At 38.6% G+C, this 25,153-nt stretch overlaps 1 protein-coding gene across 2 annotated transcripts; it reads left to right on the top strand.

Annotated features, from left to right (window-relative positions):
* Positions 1–5,417: 5,417 nt before the first annotated feature.
* ARPIN (actin related protein 2/3 complex inhibitor) lies at positions 5,418–23,526 on the top strand. 2 transcript variants are annotated; one of them, XM_031955597.1, is made up of 6 exons: positions 5,418–5,574; positions 9,940–10,015; positions 12,667–12,799; positions 17,702–17,908; positions 20,437–20,600; positions 22,609–23,526. In XM_031955597.1, exons 1-6 carry the CDS (start codon positions 5,483–5,485, stop codon positions 22,615–22,617), a joined length of 681 nt encoding a protein of 226 aa, XP_031811457.1. In that variant the 5' UTR covers positions 5,418–5,482; the 3' UTR covers positions 22,618–23,526. The 2 variants fall into 2 exon arrangements, with proteins under 2 accessions (XP_031811457.1, XP_031811458.1); XM_031955598.1 differs by lacking the exon at positions 5,418–5,574 and adding an exon at positions 5,625–5,876.
* Positions 23,527–25,153: the final 1,627 nt, after the last annotated feature.

Raw genomic sequence — 25,153 nt, 5'->3', positions numbered from 1 at the left:
CCAATTTAAGAGAGCATAGCACAACCATTCAAGACCAGTGAGTGTAAGAAATGAATGATAGTTTTTTGAGCTGTGAAGTTTGAAGGATATATTTGGACTTCTTTGAATTTCAGATGATGAAGTTCAATTCCATGGCTATAGTCTAGAGGGAACCCAATTTGAGGGGGGAAGATGAAGGATGAAGGAAAGATAAGGCAAACTGGAGTGAGAGAGAACTACTGCAACCCTGCCAGTGACTTTGCTGATGAAAACACATTATGGCCTCACAGGACAGGTCAAGCCACATAGTGATCCTTGTACAAAAGATATCCAGAATGTGCTATTCTGTGCTTGCAGAAACCCATTCTTCTATCTATAATGGACTCCCCTCCCCCACATTGAGGTGTCCCCATAGCAATGCAGATCTTTCTATCTTTTGACATCATCCCAGCATGCTTCAGGAATTTGGTACAATGAGGGGGAAGAGGGAGCCTCCAAACAGTGGGATGTACTCAGCATGGATTGTCCAAATTAGGCATACTAAAGAAAGAAAAGATTTGTTTAAATTTTTAAATTCATGCACCTTACTCATTTAAAAAATATTTGTTGAGTATTCATTATATATAAGATACTGTGAGAAAGAGAAATATGCATTAGAAACTAGTTCTGCTCTCAAGGCACTTAAAATCTCTGAGGGGAGATAGGAGGTAATGAGGTATAGCAAATCACTTACCTTCTTTGATCCTCAGTTTCTTCCACTGTAAAATGAGGATAGATGGCTTCTGGGATCCCTTCTAGGTCCTATTTTATGATTTTATCATTTTATTTATATACATAATTATATGTGTATATACATAAATATATGTCTAAACAATACATGCTAAAAAAAACATTTTTAAAAGTTTTATAGGACTATAGGGAATATTTTTATGAAATATGCTCAAAAATCAAAGATTTCACAGGAAAGGTAAAATATGGGTAAGTGCCATCCTAGTGTCTTCTGGACTATTGCTACATTTTTCTCATTGGATTTCCAGCTTCCATTCTGTTTTTGTTCTAATCCATTTTCCATATATTTGTTAAAATAATCTTCCTAAAGTATAAATCTCAGTATGTCCCTCCCCTCTTCAAGAATCATCAGTCATTCCCTATTGCTTGTAAGACAAAATACAAACCTCTCTGCTTAGTATTTAAAGTCCTTCATGATCTGGTTCTATCTAGCCTTTTTAGTCCAATCCACCAGTAGAGCAATCTCCTTGACCCAACTCAGCAGTAGATTGAACTGTCTGGCTGAGATACTGTAAGTCCAGGTGAGTTGCCTTGTGAAGAACTAGCCCAGCCTACCAGTGCAACAATTTATCCATCACCAACACCAATGCTTCACCCCATATTGAACTTCATAAAGCCTCTCCAGAGAAAGAAAAGACACTGAGACCTAGCTGTTTTAGAGTTGTGAGTTGCCTTGGCCGCATGTATTCCCCAGGTATGTGCCTTACTACAGCTGTACTTAAGTCTAGTTCCATACTTTTCCTTCATAGATTCTACATCTTTTTATGCCATTTAAATAATGCATTTTATGTATACATATATTGAAATTAACATTTATTTTAACACGTTTAACATACATTGGATTACCTGCCATCTAAGAGAGAGGATGAGGGGAAGGAGGGGAAAATTTGGAATACAGGGTTTTGCAAGGGTCAATGTTGAAAAATTATCCATGCACATGTTTTGAAAATAAAAAGCTTTAATAAAAAAATAAATAAATGGAATATTGTATTTTATAAAAGGCAACAGAATCTACTGGCTGAATGTTAAGTAGAATCATAATAGTGGGGCTCTATGAGTTATGTTAGAAGAAAAATCTCTAAGAACCATTGCTAGCAGAAGCCCTTCTAGGAACCTAACGTGCTGGTGTCAGTTGGGGAAAGTATACAGAAGATGCTGCATGTAAAATGGAAGGGGTTGTACAGGTTGATTTCTAATGCCTCTCCCAAGACCAACATTTTAGGACTGTATAAAATAGAAAACCAACTTATTTTGGGAAGAAGATAATTTTAGTTTTAGACATCTTGAGTTTGAGTTGATGGAAAAAATATCTAGGTAGAGATATACAGCAGGAAAATTATAAATGGGGAATAGAAACTAAGCTGTATAATATAGACATGATTTAGGAATCAGATATGTAGGAATGGATGAAATCACCTGGAGAGATGATAGGGACTGTTCCTATTGCCTCATCTTCTATTGCCTGACCCTGCCAATGAAGAAGTACCATGGATGCCTATGAACTCTAATCAGTTGGTACTCTGCTGAAAGACACAACACCCAATGACCAGAAATAGGTCTTCACTCACTTAACCATGATTCAGTTCCAATCCTTGGGTTTCTCCTAGACTTTGAAGTGTAAGCTCTTAACTTAAAGGACTTGTTTGATTGTAGGATGTATAGAACCACAGGCAAGTAAATATCTTATGTCTCAGCAGTGATACCAAGGAGAAATTATATCATGGTGATAGAGTGTCACAGAAACACAATGATAAGACTGAGCACTTAGCTAAATTGCTTTCTTCTCTTCCTCCTTCTTTCTTTCTTTGTTCAGAATGCTGTCATCCTTTTAGTTATATTGTTCAAGCAGTTTATGCTGCTTATCTAATAGCTAAGATATTGCCATGCTATAGCTTCTGTTCCTCTTTCCCTTTACTAAAATCTACAAATTTTTAAAAAATAGAATGTGTTATTTTTATTTCAGGAAAAGATGGGATCATAATATGGAAAAAATGGACAGTTAATTGACACTGATGAGGTTCAATACTAAATGATGAGGTTTGGGTAGCAATTCTTAGCTTAAAATGAGGTACAAGGGTACAAGGCACAGGTGAAGAATTCAAAAGGGCTTCTGATCGGCAAAAGGTATCTCTATCTACAAGAAGAGGTTATGGACAAAGTGAAAATATAAAATAGACACCAGAAGTGGTAAATATGAAATAGATTTGGGAGAGCAATTGAAAGATTATAGCTAGCAAGGAAAGGAGTTTTAACAATTAGCAAGGGGAAAGACTAGCTCCTTAGCAGCAAAGGTGAAGGGATTATACCATTGATTGGTGGGCTAGTCCCAAAAAGGGATTCAGCAAAGATGGTGTTGGCCATGGACAAATTTAAAGGGGAAATTTAACTCTGAGAGTTTGACACCATATTTTGTCTTTCTGATTGAATACAATAAGGTAGAGTTTCCTATGAGTTCCATAGGGATGAGACTGCAAGGCTGAGCTGATCCCATCAGTGCCCTTCCCTGCTTGCATAGGGAAAGTATTATAATTTTATCAGTACTTAAGGCTTTCTCTGCCAACCCTGTCTGGTTACTCAGGGCTTCATTAATATTATCAAAATCACTTTCTGATGGCATCTGCCTGCTTATGGTGAATAATGAGGAATAGTAGGGAATGAAATATTCTGGATGGGATAAAGCCACAGGATAATTTTTTCTTTTTCTTCTCTCTCTGTCTCTCTCTCTCTCTCTCTCCCAGTTTAACTTTATTTTAGAATTTTTGTACATGATACACATTCAAATATTATTACCTCTACAAGTAGGAGTTTTTGGGAGGCTGTATAAAATTAGTATATTATAGAATAAACTGCTATTTGGTTCTAATTCTACTTACTGTGTGGAATTCCCTTGTATTTCTTCCTCAGTAAACTTAATTTCCCCCTCTAAAGTCCTCTAGTATCTTTTCCTAGTGTAAAGATATATACCTGGGTTTTTCAAGTTAAAGCCAGGCCTTAAAATTTTGGGAAAAAGATGGGGCAAGCATCTGTCAATGTGTTAGTTATTCAAGGACCAGAGTAAATTTTGATTACGAGGTGGTAATTATTTTTGGCCATAGCAGTTCCTAAAATTCTACTAAGGCAAGAAGGAGGGTGTGATCTGAGTGAATTGAGAAATTTAGGAAATGATTGTTTAATTGAATTAAGGGAGTATCCACATTAATGAAATCATGCATCTTTTGAAATATTTGTAGACTAAACTGAGGAAGTTTGTATCCTTTCCCAAAAGATTTAGAGGCTTGATAACTAAGAGGTCCCAAACAAAGAATGCATTCCTCTAGAACAATATGTGGAATCATTGGATTTCAGAACTGCATGTGTCTTTACAAAGCTTCTAGTCTAATTCTCTCATTTTAAAATGAATGAAATTCGAGGGCTGAAAAGTGAAGTTACTTGATTTGGCCAATTCAGTTAAGAGATGATAGGATTTATCCCAGAGACAGCTTTTAGAGATTCAAGCCCTTTATTTCAAGTATAAGAAAATCCAAACCCGAGATTAGGAAATTCAGCTATAGCATACAGCTGGCAGTGTCAGACCCGAGGAAACTCCCAAGTTTTGTATTGTAGTCCAACACAAGTTTCATTCTATTTTGGGAAGATGGCTTGAAAGAAAGAAAGGGAGGGAGGGAGGCAAGGAGGGAAGGAGGGAGGGAGGAAGGAAGGAAGAGAGAAAGAGAGAAAGAGAAAGAAATAAAGAAAAGGAGAGGAAAGAAAAGAAGGAAAGGAAAGGAAAGAAAGAAAGAAAAGAAGGAGAGGAAAGAAAGAAAAGGAGAGAAAAGAAAGTAAGAAAAGGAGAGGAAAGAAAGAAAGAAAGAAAGAAAGAAAGAAAGAAAGAAAGAAAGAAAGAAAGAAAGAAAGAAAGAAAGAAAGAAAGAAAGAAAGAAAGAAAGAAAGAAAGAAAAGAAGAAAGAAGGAAAGAAAGAAGGAAAGGAAAGGAAAGGAAAGAAAGTAGGAAAGAAAGAAGGAAAGAAAGAAAGAAAGAAATTCCATATGCTCAGAAGTCCAATTGTAGGCCCCATGTGACGGCTTCTTTTGGGAGACAGGATATCCTCTACCTGGCTCTTTTGAGATCAGGTCTGTTCTCTAATTTTCCATCCCTTCGGAGATATACTCATTCTGAACCTATCCTAAGCAGAACCACACAGGCCTGTGGTCTCCTACTTCTTCAGCACATGGAGAAGGGAAAGCACAGAGCTGGTTTCTGGTCCTGATTTATGATTTTTTTTTAATCATTTTGTTTACTTTTTTATTCCTAAACAAACACCAATTCGTGTTCCCCGCTTTTAGTCAGAGACGCTACTCCGGGATGAGTCTTGCGCCCCTTCAGGAAGAAGGTACATTGCAAGGGTTCTCTTAGGATGCGCTCTTTTCCTTTAAAGCCAAATCTTGGAAAGGGGCGGCCTGGATCGTACCATTCTACAGACGGGAGGAGAAGCGTTGGAGGACCCAGGAGAGGCACAGACCTTGATGTCTCAGAGCTGCCCTCAGGGACTAGGCCGCGCTAAGGTGACGCGAGCTTGATCTGCACTGTTCTGAAAGTTAAGACTTGTCTGCGTTTCCCTACCAGCCTCCGGCAGCTCCCTAGTCTTCCTCACCCCCACCTCAGGCATCCCATCGCGCCGTCCCGGGGAGGAAGTGGTTGCAGCATCATTCCTAATAAATCCCATCCTCTGTCCCGATGAGCCGCATCTATCACGACTGCGCCCTCCGGAACAAGTCCGTGCACAGCACTCGGCTGCCCGGTTCTTGGGACCCGGCTGCGTACCAGCGGTAGGGCTCCCGTCCGGGCTCGGCCCTGCGCTTGGGCTTGGGCGGCTGTTCTGGAGCTCGGCCCCTGACTCTTTCCTGGGCCCGGGCCCGGGCACGGACGGGGCGGGGCCCCTTTCCATCTCCGTAGCCTTGGGCTCCTTTCTTCTTAGCTGGAGTGGAGGGTGGGGAAGAAGGGGACTTGGGAGGAGCAGTCCTGTCGCTGAGGCGCGGGGTGCCTCAGTTTTGCCGTTCTGTTGTCCGTCTTTGGAAGAAAATGACTTTTCCTGGTTAGAGCCCATCGTGCTACGAACTGCACTCACAAGGTGCCGCAATCTACCTGGATTATCTTTGAGCGTGCCCCAAATGGGGAATCTGGGGTGCCATGCGCCCATCCTAGGTCTCCGGCTCCCCCCATCACATTTACACAAGCCTTTAAGGGACAGAGGCTGTCTACACATCCAACCGATGAGAAAATTGGCTTCAAAATAAAGGGCTTGCCGAGGTCGCACAACTAGTGTCCAAGGCTGCATTTGAACTCGGATCCTCCCGACTCCCAAGGCCGGTGCTCCAGGCACTGGGCCAGCTAGTGTCCCTCTGCCCTTAGCAAACAGTGATGGCCTTGGGACTCGGTGCCAAATACCTAGCGACCGAGTCCCAAATTCTTTACTTTCCAGACTTGGTTCTACAATCGTAATCACATCCCATAGTTCACAAAACTCCGTTCAGACACTTTTTTTTAACAGCACTGTTTTTGTGCCAGTAAGAACTCAGCGGAGCAAAAAGGTTCATTTTTGCCTCACACCGAACAGTGGCAAGGCTGACGCAAAACGGCAACCGTATTTTGTTTCTGTGTTAGGATTCATTTTGAAAACATTTATTAAGGGCATACTGTGCATAAGGTTTGAGAGGCTGTAGCTTCAGAAATAGAAAGCAGGCTGGCCTTGGAGTCGGGAGAGCCGGATTCAAGTCTTACAGATTAACAGCCGCAGAATGGGCATCCCAACCTCAGTCAGACCAAGATGGAATTCTTTTTTTACTTTATCCCTCTTTTGAACTTTCCTATTGCTCTCCAGCGTCCCACTTTCTTCCCATTATTCAGATTGTAAACCGTAATCCAGGTCCTTTTCTTTTTTCACCTGGTCTTCAGCCTCTTAATTTGACTCTGCTTCACATCACTATGCCATATAGTTACCAAATGATTTTCCTAAAGTGTAAATCTGATTACTCACTGCTCTACTCAGTAAACCTCAGTGGCTTCCAGAATTCTTTATAAAGTTCTCCAGATATACACAATATAACTCTTTATCCCATGGGCTACAATCTTACCATACTGTCCTAAGGAAACTTGTATCGGCTCTCTTTGTGCCTTGGAATTGTCCATGGTGCTCAGCCTTAGAATCCTTAGCTCTGCCCAAGCCTCGGATCAACCCCAGCTGCTAAAGCCTTTCTAAGGTTACCTTCCATACAGTGTGGAGGAACTCAGAGACTCTTCCATTTCTTTTCCTATTCCTTGGCTCTGACTGACCAGTTAAATACTTTCAATTGACTGATTAACCTCTCAGTGCCTCAGACAATTACTAAAACTAAATTAAATCAGCTTCCAAGATAATGGGAAAAAGTTTCTGTCCTCAAAATTTACATTCTATGGAAGCTTAGTATTTTGCTAGTAGTCATAGAGTAACTATATTAGAAAAATTTATTGATTCATGATAAATATGAATTTTCTGATCTTCCCATGTGACTGCCTCTTTAATAGTGAAAATAACACTACTAGTTCTATTGATAATGTCTCTGGTATGATTTGAACCCAGTTCTTTGCAATGCACTCCATTAAATTGTCTCTTATACACAGTAAGTAGATTAGAACTCTAGCTCTAACAATTCAGTTGTTTGGGGTTTTTTAAGCCCTTGAAATTTAACTTGTTTTATTTGTTGGCCTTTTTTTTCCATGCAAGATCAAATTTAAGGAAAATTTGACCTTGTGTGATTTTTTAATTCAGAACAACTCCTCCTCCTCCACTGTGTTCTTCTTCCCCTTCTAACTAGACTTTGTGAGAAAGAGGGAAAATTTATGGCAACTCAGAGGAATTATTTAAAAGTGAAAAGAATGGCCTGAAGACCCTGCAATATCTTTTTGCTGTGATTCCCCTGCTTTGGTTAAAGTTCATATCCCTGTAATAATATGAGCTCTAGTCGAACTGTGTTTATTCTGCTTTGCATCATTATGGCAATGAGAAGGCTGATTTAAGTATTTAAGAGAACAAAACAGAACAAAACAACACAGCACCAGGTGACCCTTCCCTAAATGCTGGGCCTGAATTATTTTCTGTTTTTGACAGATGGGGAAGCCAAATTACAGAGAAACAAAATAACTTGCTGTACATCTCTCAGCAAGACTTAGGAGGGGAGCTCCAAAGCGATACCTGACTCTCAGTCTAACACCCTATTAATTGCTTAATACTCCCAAGTGCAGACTGTGTCTCCTCTACCAGTTTGTGCCAGCTTCCCACTGGGATGGTGAATGTCCTGTTAATCACTGCCAAGATACTAAGTACTGTAACAGTATTAGCATTGTATTCTCCTGATTTTGTATGGAGTGCTGAGTTTGTGCAATTTGGTCCTAGATCTTATGTGGTTAAACTAGAGAACATGCCTTTCTCAAAGAGTTTTAGTCTCATAGGGAATGTAGACAATGTCATCATTGACTAAACCAGGACTCGACAAACTTGTCTCAGATCTAGGGGCTAGCCCTAAAACTTGGCAACTGTATTGTTTTAAGGGAAAAATAAATAAAAATAAAAGGTGGTAGTGGTGGTGGAGAGAGGCAGCAAGGTTTTACCATAATCCACTGCTTTTCTGCTTGAGATGACTTAACATAAAAAGATAAAGGAAAAGCAAAATCTTGTTAAGGGTGTGACCAGGAAGGGCAGTCTACTCAAGACTGGGAAAAGACTTTGGAATCTTTGTTTTTAGCATTTGGAGTTAAGTGACTTGCAGGTCCTCCTGACTCCAGGGCTAGTGTTCTATCCACTGGGCCATCTCTCTGTCCCTGTGGAAGTTTTTAAGGTAGCTCATTTGATACATCTTGAGGCTCTTACCGATGAAGTATGTTACTACTCTTCCCCTGGGTACTTGTTGACACCACTGAATAATTGGCCCCCTTCTCCAGACAGACTCACAATTTCTGATAAGGTCATTTTCAAACCCTGGTGGCCAGTAACCCCTCTGCCATAAATCTTCTTTTCTGGGAGTACAGAACTTAATGGAAGCCTATGTTGGAGCTACTGTAAGTGAAGTCAAACCAGAGCTTACATTGTTCTGGGCTTCCATCAAGCAGAACAGTCTTTTCATTTTACATCATTAGTACAATTAAAACATGCATGACTAAGAAGAAATGTAAGTGGGAAGAGTGCGATACAATTCTGTAGTTTGAGGGGAACATTTTCCTCAAAATGGCAGGCATTGCCATGGTGATTAGCCACTCAAAAGTTAGTTGAGCCCTGGAATAAGCTTTTCACTATTTTAAAAGCCTAAGAAGTAGGACTCTCTACCTTTTCCACAGGGCAGTAAAATGGAACAGTGGGCACTGGCCTCAGACATTTATTAGCTGTCCTGTTTGTCTCAGTTTCCTCCTCTGTACAATGAGAAGGAAATGGAAAACAATTTTGGTATCTTTGCCAAGAAAACCCCAAATGGGGTCACCAAAATCAGACCTGACTATATGACCAACAACAACTCTGTGCTTTCCCATCATTCTATCCCTTGTGTGTTTGTGTGGGGTGGGTTTAACTCTTCTCCCCCCCCCCAATCTATATAAAAATGATTCCTAGATCTTCATAAAGACCTCCTCCCTTTCCTAAGCTCTAGTTCCCATCACTAGCTGTCTGCTGGAGATTTACAAATGGACAAGTGATTGATTAGGCTCTGTCCATCTTTTTTTTTCTCCTTCCTTAGAGCCTCTTTCTCATTTGATCTAATGCCATAAGGTACATCAAAAAAAAAATTTTTTTTTACTTTAAAGTAAAATACACATATCAGCTATCATTATATCATTTGCCCGTGAAATCTTTATAAGAATGCATGCACTGTGTCAGTTGAGGGGGTATTTTTCATTCTGTATAATTTAAATGGTGTTTTTTTCCCTAATATATGCAAAGATAGTTTTCAATATTCACCTGTTCCAAATTTTTCTCCCTCTCCTTTTCTCTCCCCCCTCTCCAAGACAGCAAACAATCTCATATAGGTTTAGTCCTGGGTAAGAGGGGTAGACATGGATGACATAGATCAGTTTGTGTTAGTGTGGCTTGTGACTTAAGAGTCTTAACCTTATGCTTCCTTTTTAAAGATGTCTAGCTAGACTGATCTCCCTTTTCTTCTTTTTATCAGGGGAAATGGCATTCTTCTGGAGGGAGAACTGGTTGATGTCTCTCGTCATAACATCTCAGATGCCAGTGGCAAAAAGGTGAACATGTATTCTTGAATCGGGGGAGTCTGTATAACATAAACTAGAACAGCTTTGGGAAGATTCAAGCAATGTGGAACAGGAAGGTAGAGAATATAATATGCCATTTGGGGGCAACATGTGATTGGGCCAACATTTATCCTGAGATATTTAGAAAAGGGGGAATAAACAGTTAATAAGCACCTATTGTATGTCAGACATTGTGCTGCATGCTTTACAGATATTGTTTTATTCGCACAATAAAGCTACACCATGAGGTAGGTGCTTTTATCATCTTCATTTTGTAGTTGAGGAATTGAGGCAGGTAGGAGTTAAATTACTTGCTCAGGATCACATAGCTAGTGTCTGAGAATGGATCTGAAATATTTTAATATTATTAATATTAAATTAATTAATCTAATTAATTAAAAATTAAAAATATTTTAAAAATTTATATAAAGCCCAGGTGCTAGATACATGTACACACACAAATGAAGATAGATTAGACAGTCTCTAAGTTCCTTGTATAAACTACAGAGAAATTTATTGTTGTTGATGAAAGTGGGAATTCCTTTTCTAGTAACTCACAGATTGTATATCTTTTTTCCTGGTTTTGTTCTCTGTAACTGTAATGGTACTTTGGGTGCCCGCTGAAGGGATTACACATTAACCTTGCATTCTGTAATGTTTTGCAAATTTCAAAGCTTTTTCCTTCCAACCACCCTTTGAGGTAGGTAGTATAAATATCGTTATCTCAATTTTTTTTAATGTTTCTAAAAAGAGGTGTTCCATTCCATCATCCGTCCAGTGTGTTAACTGGTACAATGGGTAGTGTGCTGAGTCTGAAGTCAAGAAAATTTGAGTTCTAATGTGGCCTCAGATACTAATTAGCTGTAGGATCCTGAGCAGATCACTTAAAAAAAAAAATCTCAGTTTGCCTCAGTTTCCTCATCTGTAAAATGGGCATAATAAAACCACCTACCTCACAGAGTGTTTGTGAAGACTAAATATGATAGAGATGGTAATGAGCTTAGCCCAGGGCCAGGCAGGTGATAAGTGCTATATAAATATTAGCTGTTGTTATTAAAAGGAGAAAAGCATGTTTCATGCTTTCAACTATCTGAAGTTATGATTGGTCATTTCTTTAATCAGAGTTCTGAAATCAAAGCTGTTTCCCTTTACATTATTCTAGTCATGGTCAAATTTATTCTTCTGAGTCTATCCACCCTATGCTGTATCAGTTCATAAAATTTTTCGGGTTTTCTGTGAATTTATCTTTTGGTACAATAATATTCTATTCCATTTATATACCATCTTTTTCTTTTCTTTTTTTAAAAATTTTTCTTTTTTTTCTTCTTTTTTTTTTTAATAGCTTTTTATTTACAAGTTATATGTATGGGTAATTTTACAGCATTAACAATTGCCAAACCTTTTGTTTCAATTTTCCCCCTCCTTCTCCCCACCCCCTCCCCTAGATGGCAGGAATGACCAGTAGATGTTAAATATATCAAAGTATAAATTAGATACATAATAAGTATACATGACCAAACTGTTATTTTGCTGTACAAAAAGAATCGGACTCTGAAATATTGTACAATTAGCCTGTGAAGGAAATGCAAAATGCGAGCAGGCAAAAATATAGGCATTGGGAATTCAATGTAATGGTTCTTAGTCATCTCCCAGAGTTCTTTCACTGGGCATAGCTGGTTCATTCATTACTGCTCCATTGGAACTGATATGGTTCATCTCATTGCTGAGGATGGCCAGGTCCATCAGAGTTGATCATCATATAATATTGTTATTGAAGTATATAATGATCTCCTGGTCCTGGTCATTTCACTCAGCATCAGTTCATGTAAGTCTCTCCAGGCCTTTCTGAAATCATCCTGTTATATTTTTCTAGCCATTGCCCAATAGACAGGCATCCATTATATTTCCAGTTCTTTGCTTGAACAATTTTAAAAGTTGCCTTTTTTTTTTTTTGCATGAAATATTTTTGCATTATTACCATTTTATTGAGGTGTAATAGTTTACTATGTGCTCAGGGTGGAGGGTCCAGAATAATATTAGCCAACCTGTCACACAGTGAATAAATGTCTATTAAACATATATTATATGCCGGGTTCCAGTTTTTTTTCTGATCCTCAATTTGATGATCCCTCTCCTAACTGTTATTAACTGTGATTCAGTGATAGTATTCAGTGTTCTAGTGCCTGGGAAAAGTAGGACAGTCCCCAGGCCAGATGGCACATAAAACTTGAGGAGAGGATGTGTGAAGGTCATGGATTTTGGGGTTGAGAGGACCACATCCTGGGTCGGGCAAGGGACCTGTTGGCAGCTGTTCCACAGGTGGGAGTAAACAGTTCTCTTTCTCATGTCACCATTTGGGATATTGCCCTGGTCACCTCAGCTTAGTTCCAGGTCTGGCTCCTATCCAGTCTAACACTGCCTATCTGAATTATAGCAGCAAGAGAATCAGAATTTACAGGATCAGAGTTTCAGAGAAGTAAGGGACTGTTTCCTCCTGGCTCTAATCATTAGTACAAGGTGTAGCACATGACAGAGAGTGGGCAGTTTTAATAGACAGAAGGTGGAAAATGTGGATGGGGGCCCCAGAAGCAGGAAGGACAAGGCGGGGGAGCCGGTTTTACTTTTTCTCTACTTCATTTCAGGAGCGTTATTATGTGTTGTACGTCAGACCCGGCCGCATCCATCGCCGCAAATTCGACTGCAAAGGGAACGAGATAGAACCCAACTTCAGCAACACCAGGAAGGTGAACACGGGCTTCCTCATGTCCTCGTACAGTAGGTATCTCTCTGCATCCCTTCTGCCTTATCCTCTGGAGCTCTCCTGTTCTTCCCCTCCACACCTCTTCTGCCGGCCCTGCCTCTCTGTTTCCTTGCTTCCAGATTCCTTCACACCTTGAACGTTTTCCTCTTGTAAAACCAAGGTTCAGAGGAGAGAGTGCCGGGCCTGGAGTCAGGACCCTTACTAGCTCTGCTGAGATCCCTGGGCAAGTCACTTAAGTCTGTTTGCCTCCTCATGCATAGAAGGAATTGGAGAAAGAAATAACTAATTGCTCTGGTATCTTTGCCAAGAAAACTCCAAATCAGGAGTCGGACGTGACTAAACACACTGTCTGAAAGCCTTTGCAACCCAATATGTAACTTGGTTAAGGGAGTTCTGTAGGATGGGGGTTACCTGCCAGTTTTACCCTCCCAGTCCAAAGAGATAAATAAGAGGCAAAGAAAAACAGATAGATGAGTAGCAGAGTGGAGAAAATACTACCCGTCCCTTTTTTTTCTGTTCTGGGCACCATTGAGCAGGCTGGCTGATTCTGTAATATGGTCCTTTATTCATGTTGGCAGGGGCAAAATGAGTTCCATTTAGAGAAATTCTTCAATCAGTGCTTTTTGTGGGGAATAAAAGAGAAGACAAAATTAAATGGGGGAAATAGGTTTGTTTGTTTCTTTCCATTTCTTTTCAAAATATGAGGCAATATGGTATAGTAGAAGACTCAGTCAGGTATTTAGGACTTTAAGTCTCTCTCAAACATACATAGATTGTATGTGATCCTAAGGCAATCATTTAACCTCTAAGAGGCAACTCTCAAAGATTACAGAACCAATGTTGACCTGCAGTGGTATGGAAAATTTCTTGGAAACCTCATATAGTGATGAAATCACAGATCTTTCCCCTCAAAATGTTTGCATGAATGTGTGTGTTTTTGTGTTTGTATGTCAGTACGTGTGAATGTGGAAGTGTATTAGTTATTTGAAGAAGGGAAAATATATTGTAAGAATGGGGGTTGACTACATTAATCCAGTTAGAGCAGCCAAGTGGCAAAGTGGATAGAATGCAAGTCAAATCTGGCCTCAGACATTTATTATCTGTGTGACCCTGGGCAGTTTATTTGTTTACCTCGGTTTTTTCATCTGTAAAATGACCTGGAGAAGGAAATGGCAAATCACTTCAGAATCTTTGCTAAGAAAATCCCAAATGGGGTGAAGAAGAGTCCTACAGGACTGAATAACAACCAAAGAAATCCCTGGTAGTTTATTTGAATCAATTAAAAGTGTCAACTTTTTAATCCAAAACACAAATAAATCAAAACCAAAGTATAGCCTCACCAAAAATTCAGCAGAAGAGCACAAGAGAGGAATTGTGACTGAGTAGTATAAATTGAAAGTAATAAAGTGCTTTGATCATTAGATTAAAAATAGATAATGTTACACAGGAAATAACTGTGACTAGCTGAGAGAAAAAGATACACCTTTGGGTCTGGGAAAAAAAAATAACAAGCCAATTCAATCAGGTGGCAGACCATTGTAGTTTGTGAAGGGTCCCAACCAAGCCCACAAGGGGGAATCATTGAGAGGAGGAGGATTTATCTCCTTTTGCTGCCTTCTACCTCTCCTCTTCCCTAGAATAGGTAGAGCTCCTGTTTCTGAGGCAGGGATAATCTGTCAATACAAGAGCCGTCTGATATGATGTTAGACATGGCAGGTGATTTGCTTAGTTTCCTCTCACCTTTTCTGCTATCATTGCTTCCCCTGATTTTTTTTTTTCTGGTTTTCCCTCCAAGGATGAAGCTAAATGGGGTAGGTCAGCCAATCAATCTTAAGTACTCCTGAACTTGGCCTTCCATGGGATTTCTATTGATGACAAAAATATAGACCCAGTTAGATTAATTTACTTCTAACAATAAAGAATAGGGGAATGAGGAGTGTGGCTCATTGGATTAACATAGGTATGGGCAGTAATAAACTAGACACCATTCTAGGATTAGCCCCTGAATCATGGACTGTCCTCGTAATAATAATGAAAATGATGATGACTTGCTGTGTGCACTTTACAATGATCTCATTTGATCATCCCCTAGAAGCTAAGATGTGGTCACAATACTATATCAGGGTTAATACTAACAAATGTAAGTAACACAATGGAGAGAGACATCAAGGTTGTTTTAAAAGAAAAGAAAATGAAACATATCTCTGCCTTAAGGATTCAACTTTATAATATTTCTAAGTGTTTTTAGCTTCTACTGTTAGCTTTAATGATGGTAGCCTCTCATTCCTGGCTCCGTGTTTCATTCACATTGAAATCTTGTCCATCCTTCATGTATATCCAATCCTAGCTCATCCAGGTAAACCTTTCTACTCCAGGTCCTTCTTGATGTTACCTTTGCCTAAATTATGGCAAGCATAGTATGCAACAGACAATTTAATACTTAGACTTTTAATGTCTTGATGGATCTGTGATCTGCTCAGTATGATTTCTAATTTCTACCCTTGTATGGATGCAGAACCAACCACACTATTTTATTCTGTGGGATTCTTGCCCATGTCTTTCTGTATTTAATCTTTTCCCCTCCTCAATGTATTTTATTTTTTCCAGATACATTTCCAAATATATGAGTTTTCAGCGTTCATTTTTGTAAGCCTTTGAGTTCCAAATTTTTTCTCCCTCCCTCTCTCAGCTCAAGGGACAGCTTCTCCCTTCTCCAAGGGATAGCAAGCACTCTGATATAGATTATATGTATACAATCATTTTAAACATATTTCTGGAAAGATTCCATGAAGAATCTATCCAGTGCGCTGGAACTCCTTCTCTGACTCTTTAGCCATTTTTCTGCTATGTGACTAATCCATCTCTTGCTAAATGTCGATAACACATTTATCTTCACTTGAAAGCCATCACTGATAATATTCTGCAGGCTGCTTGTGTGTCTATCCATTGGACTTTGGGATTAAAAAAAAATTAATTGATAAATTTTGTTTTGATCCAAAGCACAAATAAACCAGAACCAAAGCATAGCCCCACCAAAAATTCAGTAGAAGAGCACAATAGAGGAATTGTGACTGAGTAGTGTAAACTGCCATTTGCTTTTGTAATGACCGTTTGTTAAAAGAGAAAAATGCTCATATCCTTTAACTCATACACAGCACTACAACACTGTCCATTGTTGTTGCCTGAATTTTGTTGCTGTTGGAATTCATCTTCATTTACGTAGTTGTAGGGCACATGAATCGTGTCCTTTGCATCAACTTTCTGCATCATTTCATAGAAGTGTTCCCACATTTCTCTGAATTTTTCATATTTGTCATTCCAAGAATATTCCATTTCATTCATGTGCTACAGTTTATTCATTTACTCTAGGCACTGGGTGTACAGTTTGTCTCCAACTTTCTGCTCTTATGAATAGTGCTTCTTTGGAAACTTGTGTAAAGATAATATCTTTCCTTGTTGTCATTGACCTTTCTGGAGTAGAATCCTCTTAATGAATAACTGGGTTGAAAGATATGAACAATTTTGTAACTTTTATTACATGATTTCATATTGATTTTGAAAAGAGACCAATTCATGCTCCCATTGTCAGTGAGTTAGCATAGCTATTTTTCCATAGGCCTGTCAGCCTTGAATATTTCAATCTTTTCTATTTTGATGGATTCAAGGGGTCATCTGCTGTTTTTGACTCTTCTGAAATTGTGATATTCCATGATTGACTGCCATTTTGACATGATCACCATTATCATCATCATCCTAACATTTATATACCCTTATATATACTAGATATTGAATTAAGCACTTTTATAAATATGTTGTTTGATCCTCACTACAATTCTGGGAGGTGGATGCTAATATTATTTCCATTTTGCAGGTGATAAAAGTGAGGCAAACAGAAATTAAGTGATTTTTCCAGAGTTATACTAGTAAGTATGGATAGCTAGGAGATGTCTGAGGCTGGATTTGAATTCTTGGGCCTTCCTGACCCCATCCCCATCATCAGTAGAATTATGTTGACTCAAGGGATGGGCTTTTGTATGACTGAGACAATTGGAATAATTGAAAGTACGATATTTCAAATGGGTTCCAGCCTGATGTTCTCCTCCTGTTCAGTTGTGGATTCAGCTCATTGCCTAACTTATGTCCAAGATACACACACCTGTGGGAGGAGAGTTGTCAGTCTGGACAATCTGTACTTTTCCTCTACTTTATTTCTGGGGCAAATGGCTAAGCCACTTTTTTCCCCAAAAAGCAGTTATGGCCTTTATTTAGAAAATTCTGTGTTTTCATGCAGATCAACACAATGTTTTGTACAAAAAGGAGCATCTGGAGAATTTTGCCTTTGCTAGAAGGCTAACTTCTAGCCTCTTTCAGGTTAATTATAGCTGATGTTTGTATTGTGTTTGAAAGCTTATAAAGCAGGCTACATATTTTATATGATCTGCACAAAATCCTTCAAAGATACTATAGGCTGTAGATGAGGAAGGTTTGCCCATGCTAACATATTAGTGTTAGAATCAGGATTTGAACTCGTATCTTAAGGAGCACCTGAAGTTGAGAGAGAAACGCCATGCTTGGGACTACAGCTGTATTTAGTATCAGTGGAGTCCGGCTGCCTCAGAAAATACATTCATTGTCAGAATAGGTGTTTTCTCCTCAGGCACTTGAGAATGTCTGATTGAACAGGTAAGATGTAATCCCTGGGATTTGAGGGTTTAAGATCCTAATGATTAGAAGCTGTCAGATGACTCCTGGAAAGACCTCTGAGCAGAAAGCAGGATCAGGTTAGACCGTTAGGTAAGTTGGAAGAGCTTCTGTTTGCTTCTGGATTTTATCTAGAAGGCCCTGAGGAGCCAGAAAGATGCTTTGCCTAGGAGTTCCAGGTCTTTAATAGAATCTTGTTTGGTTTGGTGGATCAGAGGTGGAAGCCAAAGGTGACACGGACAGGCTCTCACCCACGGAGTTGAAGGGACTGGTGGAAAAGCCAGAGCTGGTGGCGGTGACAAAATGCCACACTCCAGACCAGGCACTAGCCTTTTGGATTCCAGAGACGGAGATGGAGAAGATTGAACTAGAACTAGGTGCAGAACTTCGTCTGAAAACCCAGGGTGATGGTCCTTTTATAGGTGAGTGGCAATTTCCTTTCTTTTATTTTTCCACTTGATAGTATTTTGTTTTTTAAATTCCATATAAAGGTCGTTTTCAACATTTTTTTTTACCAATAAAAAAATTTGTTAAACTTTTAAAATAAATTATGTGCTTTTGGAAAAAAAAGCAGATATTCATAATGAACATATATATGTATATTTGTTTTATTTTATTTATTTTTTTATTATAGCTTTTTATTTACAAGATAAATTCATGGGTAATTTTTGCAAAACCTTCTGTTCCAACTTTTCCCCTCCTTCCCTCCATCCTCTCCCCCAGATGTCAAGTAAACCAATACATATTAAATATGTTAAAATGTATGTTAAATACAATATATGTATACATATCCATACAGTTATTTTGCTGCACAAGAAAAATCAGACTTAGAAATAAGGTAAAATTAACCTGAGAAGAAAATCAAAAATGCAAGCGGACAAAACTAGAGGGATTGGAAATGCTATGTTGTGGTTCACACTCATTTCCCAGAGTTCTTTCACTGGGTGTAGCTGGTTCTCTTCATTATTGAACAAATGGAACTGATTTGGATGAACATATATTTTAAGAAATCATGGGCTTTCATATGGTGCTAACATGAAGAGCTTTTTAAAAAAAATGTTTGATTGTAAATATTTTTATCAGGCCTTCTTATTATTGACTGTTTCCAGGATGCAATGCAACAAGGAATCAGGTTTCAGAAAGAATACCAGAGTTTATTCAAAAAAGAGTAAAATTCAGGAAATAGTTTTAAACTTTGATTACCATAGCACAGTTTGACATTCATTTTTGTAAGATTTTGAATTCCAGATTTTTCTTCCTTGCTCTTTTCCCTCCCCTCTTCCCAAGACGGTAACCAATCTGATATTGTTTGTACAAATACAATCATATTAAACATTTTTCTATATTAGTCATGTTGTGAAAGAAAAATCAGAACAAAAGGGAAAAATCATGAGAAAGAAAAAACAAATTAAAAAAAGTAAAAAATAGTATTCTTTGATTTACATTCAGTTTTCGTAATTCTTTTTCTGGTTTTCTATAACAAGTCTATTGCAATTATCTTGGATCACTGTATTGCTAAGAAGAGTTAGTTGGTCATCACATAATCTTGCTGTTACTGTGTACATTTTTCTCCTGATTTTGCTCATTTCACTCAACAACAGTTCATGTGAGTTTTTCCAGGCTTTTCTGAAACCAGCCTGCTCATCAATTTTTTTCTTAAATAATAATAGCTTTTTATTTTTCAAAATACAAAAATAGTTTTCAACATTAACCTTTGCAAAACCTTGTGTTCCCAATTTTTCTCCCTCTTTTCCCCTTTGCCTCCTGTCCTGGGCAGCAAGTAATCCAATATAGGTTAAATGTGTGCAATTCTTGTAAACATATTTCCTTTTTTTTTTTTTTTTTTTTTTTTTTATTTAATAGCCTTTTATTTACAGGATATATGCATGGGTAACTTTACAGCATTAACAATTGCCAAACCTCTTGTTCCAATTTTTCACCTCTTACCCCCCCACCCCCTCCCCTAGATGGCAGGATGACCAGTAGATGTTAAATATATTAAAATATAAATTAGATACCGAATAAGTATACATGACCAAAACGTTATTTTGCTGTATAAAAAGAATCAGACTCTGAAATATTGTACAATTAGCTTGTGAAGGAAATCAAAAATGCAGGTGTGCATAAATATAGGGATTTGGAATTCAATGTAATGGTTTTTAGTCATCTCCCAGAGTTCTTTTTCTGGGCATAGCTGGTTCAGTTCATTACTGCTCCATTGGAAATGATTTGGTTGATCTCGTTGCTGAGGATGGCCTGGTCCATCAGAACTGGTCATCATCTAGTATTGTTGTTGAAGTATATAATGATCTCCTGGTCCTGCTCATTTCACTCAGCATCAGTTCGTGTAAGTCTCTCCAGGACTTTCTGAAACCAGCCTGCTGGTCATTTCTTACAGAACAATAATATTCCATAACATTCATATGCCATAATTGATTCAGCCAGTCCCCAACTGATGGACATCTCAGTTTCTAATTCCTTACTACCACCAAAAAAGCAGCTACAAATATTTTTACACAATGGGTCCTTTCCTCTTGTAATTCCCTTTTTCAAAGCCCCCTTAGCTTACCAATTTTCTCTCTGCTCATGTCCCCTTGGTTACATGAATGGAGGTGCTCTCATGGGCCTTACTTCTTAGGTCACTCCACCTTTCCTTAGTATTCATGAGAATTCAGCAGATTTTTTTTCTGTGCATAGGTAGTTTCACCGTGTGACATAAGTGTGTGTGGGACAAATCCCTTGGGAATTCTTAATCCCCAGTAGGTTCCTACAGGCTCCTTTGGGTGAGGGGGTGACATAATATTATGGGACTTTTGTCATGGATCTAAGAACCACCATCTGGTATCCAAGTTGGTAAATGTGTGCTGAACATACCTGTGGTAGTAAGTTGGGGGCTTGGGGACTTGCTTGACTCTATTTTGATAGTCATTTTAATGCTCTTCTTTTTTAGGCTCTCTAGCAAAACTTGAGGCTGGAACAGTGACCAAGTGTAATTTTGCTGGTGATGGGCAGACAGGAGCATCCTGGACAGATAATATCATGGCACAGAAATCCTCAGAAGGAGTAGCCTCAGAGCTCCGAGGCCAAGGAGATGGGGCCGAGGATGACGAGTGGGTAAGTTGGGAGTGACTTGGGGGAGTCTTAAAATTGGGGGGGGGGGAGAAATGGTACCAGGAGACAAGAAGAGTGTTGTCATTTAAATCCCAACTTTTTTAGTTCTTCTGGCAGTTTTGAAGAGAATTAGCAGCAGACAGAATCCACATTGAATTTAACAAACTATTAATCAAATCGTGATGTACAAAGCACCTCTGATTTCTTTAGGGGAGAGCAAGATTGGTGAATAGAGAGCTTTCCTCATTTTCAGTTTGCATTGTAATTACAGTATACAGTGGGATTAATCCCTCGGTGATCCCTACCAGGAGAGGCAGGTCTGATAGTGGATAGAAGGCAGTTTTTGCAGTCAGAATGGCCTAGGCTTGGGTTTTGTGACTCTGGACAAGTCCCATAACTTCTTAGTAACTTGACCAATTCTTTTGGACTACAAGTTGCACAAAACGTTTGCAAATGATGAGTAGCAATAATAAGAAAAATTGACTAAAATACTTTATAGAATCATAGATGCTACAATTTGGAAGGGACATGAGAGATCATTCTTTAAGTCTCAACTAAAATTCTACCTCCTACAAGGAGTCTTTTCCCCACCCCCCACTTAATTCCAACAACAAAAAAGGTCATGCCATGCTTTGATTCACCTTCAGTCTCCTTAGTTCTCTCTCTGGATGTCAGCGGCTCTTTCTATCTTATCTGTTGGAATTGCCTTGAATCACCTCATTGTTGAAAAGAGCCAAGTAACTGCTGTTTATCTTGTATGTAGCTTGCTTTGCATATATTTGTATGTTGTCTTCCCCGTGAGATTGTAAACTCCTTGAAGGCCGGGACTAGCTTTTACCTCTTTTTGTATCTCTAGTGCTTAGCACAGTGCCTGGCACATGATTGATGCGGAATAAATGTTTATTGAATTGAATTGAATCTGTTTGAACCTGTGTCTAGGCAGGAATGTCTGCCGTTCTCCTTCCTTTCCCAGGAGACTCCATTAAGCATCTTCAGTGATGAGGTCACTGGGCCTCTCTTGATACATTTCTCATTCAGTCCCAACCTTTATCAATCAAGGTGGAAAATACAGAATCCCATAACAGAAGGAAAAACGTTCCCTCAAGTGAATTGGGCAATTCTAACTAGGCTGAAGTCTCTGTGTTTAATAATAATGATAATTACCCAATAAGCAGTTCTACTCCCCCCCCCCCCCCCCCCGCTTTTATTAATTTTTTTTTGCTGAGGCAATTGGGGTTAAGTGACTTGCCTAAGGTCACACAGCTAGGAGCTGCCTCTCCCCCCCTTTAGAATATATTGTAGTAGTTATATAGAAATACAAGTACAGAATAAAGAGAGAAGGGATGTAGAGTGGGGGTGGTACAGCTAGATGGCTCAGTGGAGTCAGGGAGATCTGAATTCAAATCCAGCCTCAGATACTTACTATCTTTTGTGACTTTTAATGTCTCTTTGCCTCAGTTTCCCCATCTATTTTTTTTTGTGTGTGTGTGTGTGAGGCAATTGGGGTTAAGTGACTTGCCAAGGATCACACATCTAGGAAGCATTAAGTGTCTAAAGCTGGGTTTGAATTCAGGTCCTCCTGACTTCAGGGCTGGTGCTCTATCCACTGGACCATCTAAGTGCCCCCAGTTACTTCCTCTGTAAAATGAGATAATGATAATAATATCTTCTTAGGATTGCTGTGAGGATCAAATGAGAAAATAATTACAAAGTACTTAGCACAGTGCCTGTCACATAGTAGGTGCTATATAAATGTTAGTTATTATTTGTTATATTATATCATATTATTATTTTATATTTTATATTACAGACATAATTTATTGTATTATAATAATAAATATTATTTGTTATTATTATTTTTCCATTTTGTGGAAAGTTAAACAACCTTCCCAGAATATATTTCTTCTCATCAGATTGCCCTGGGAATTCTTCTGACTACATCATAGAATTTATTTTATTTTACCAATTTGAGAATTTCAAATAATATTCTCTGTTAAAAATGTTTCTCTAGGATGACTGAAAATAGCAGGAAGAGGAACATCTCCTTGGTGGCCACTCTCAGGATGCAGTTTCTTTTGAATACCTTCACTCTAATTTCATGTTTGATGCTTCTTATGGAACAGCAGTGGTAGAAAGGGAAGATGTCATCACCTCCTCTTAGCCGGAGTTGGAATACACTTCAGACTGGCCCATCTCTGCTAACATCCCATTGTGGCTCCTGAAGGATCTGGACTCAAGACCTGTTAGAATTTTCCCATGGTTAGGTCTCATCCAGGAAAAGGGTTCCATTTCCTCATTTGGGTGGTTTAAGAACCTTCTTGGGATGTAACCTTTGAAATGAATTGGAATTATATATAACTATACTTGGAGGAAACAAAAATGATTCATTCAGCTGAGTCAGTGGCTCATAGAAAGAAGTTGGTGAATTCCCTGCTGATCATTTTGGCTTTAACTTCTTGCATGAGGTCCTGAAAAACTGAAATTGGATATCAGTTCTTCTGTCCCTTTTTGTGCCTCTTCCTTATGGCCCTGAACAGATTCATATACTGTCTTTCACAGCTCCACCCCCCTTTCAGCTGTCTTGGCAATGCAGCCATATTTCCATTTACACTGTAACCTTCATCCCCAATTCCACTTTGTCCTCTGATAATTGTCCCCTCACTACAGCTGGTTATTTTAATCAACATCTCCTGATTCCAAGATGTCTTGGATTGACCAGCACTAATTGAGTAATTGATGGGAAGAACCAAAGGGGTAGAGTTATCCACCTCTATTGGTGTATCTAATTGTTCTATTACTCTAAAACTAATCCTACCAGTCTAGAATATTTTGTTTTTTAATGTAATTTATACCTCTTTTATACCAGCTAATTTTATCGGTGGTTTTTGTCAATTATTAAATTTCTGGAAGTGGAAGAACATAAAACAACTCTCTGATTTAAGTGTGTGATTCCTAGTTTGAATCAGGTCAGCAAGCTTTTATTAAGTGCTTACTGTGTGCTAAGAACTTTATTAATCTTTCCAAGTTTCAGGATGTTCTTCATTGAAAGTAATTTCTAAACATTGGTAATATGTAATGAAAAACAGAATCTGAACTAGGTTGAAATCTACTTTTCCCAAAAAGTAGTGGACCTAGGTGGGGCTTTGACGACCTCTGTGACTTAATCTCTAAACTGAACAATCTAAGAATATCAGGCAGTCAGCAAGCATTTATTGAATACCCATTTTGTGCTAGGTGTTATATTAGATAGAAAGATAAAAAGACAAACTTTGGGATTGCTGGTGACTCTATGATCCTTCCCTAGATTGGATAGTAACTGACCTTTTATTTTATCGCTTGGTTCTGTCAGTAAGCATTTATTAAGCACTTACTATATGTCAGGCACTGTGTTAAGTATTGGCAGTACAAAGAAAGGCAAGTCCTAAAGGAAAAGAGTTTAAAAATAATGTATTTAAATATCTTGAAGATTTCCTGATCAGTATCATTTTTCAGATGGACACCTAGAAAACTTCTAGTTGCTCATGATGGAAGCCTATTTTTCTGTATTCCTGGGACCTTGAAATAGCATCACTGATGGACTAAACCCTCTAACATTATTTTCTTCCAGAGGGGAAAGAAATAAACATTATAAAGTTCCTACTATGTGTCTAATACTGTACTGAGTATTTTATAATTATCATGTTTGGTCCTTACAACAACCCTGCAAGCTTGGTGCTGTTAATATCCTCATTTAACAATTGAGGAAACAGGTGACTGGCCCAGTGTCACATAGCTAGTGTCTGAGGCTGAGTCTTCCTGATTGCAGGTGCCCACTTTAGTGCCCTATCCACAGCCTAAAAGGTGTGTTGTATCACATGTATTTAAATTTTTTTTATTTTGGTTTTTATTGATGGACTGATAGCTTTTGTTTTTATGTCACCTTGATTTCTGAATATCCCTTTCCCAGGGAGCAATTTGTAACAAAGATTAGGAAAGAAAATAGTAGATGGACAAAAGTAACAATTTTGCTATGTCTCACAGTATATGCAATATTCTGTATAAAATGCAAGAAGATGCATTTTCTTCTTATGAAACTTGTATACGATAAATGAAAGAAATTTATAAAAATTCTATAGCACTATCCTCACTTCATGATAGTTAGATACTCTACCTGTCTTTGAGGAGGGCCTGATTCTGGGGCTTTGAGGATAAATAAACTGTCTTTCAAGGCCTCTAGACTGGTGGAATTGAGCATGGAGATTTGGAGATTGAGTGGAGATCTTACGTGCTCTCAAGTCCAGTCCACTCTACGCATCACTTAGTTTTGATACCGATTAAACACGTGCCTTTAAGTAATTTCATTCCTTGCTGTACTTTCTCACAAGATTATTTTGTGGATAAACTTTTGAGAGCAAAGAGTACATTATATTATAATCACAGATAGCATTTATGTAATACCATGTACCGGGAACATTTATCTCATGCGGTCCTCACAATAACCCTGAAGGTGCTATTATTATCCCCGTTTTATAGATAAGAAAACCGAGGCACGTAGAGGTTAAGTGAAGCTGACTTTG

The sequence above is a fragment of the Sarcophilus harrisii genome, chromosome 2, assembly GCF_902635505.1.
Source record: "Sarcophilus harrisii chromosome 2, mSarHar1.11, whole genome shotgun sequence".
NCBI lineage: Eukaryota > Metazoa > Chordata > Mammalia > Dasyuromorphia > Dasyuridae > Sarcophilus > Sarcophilus harrisii.
The sequence above is the reverse complement of the archived record's forward strand: the minus strand, read 5'-3'. Positions and strand labels throughout refer to the sequence as shown.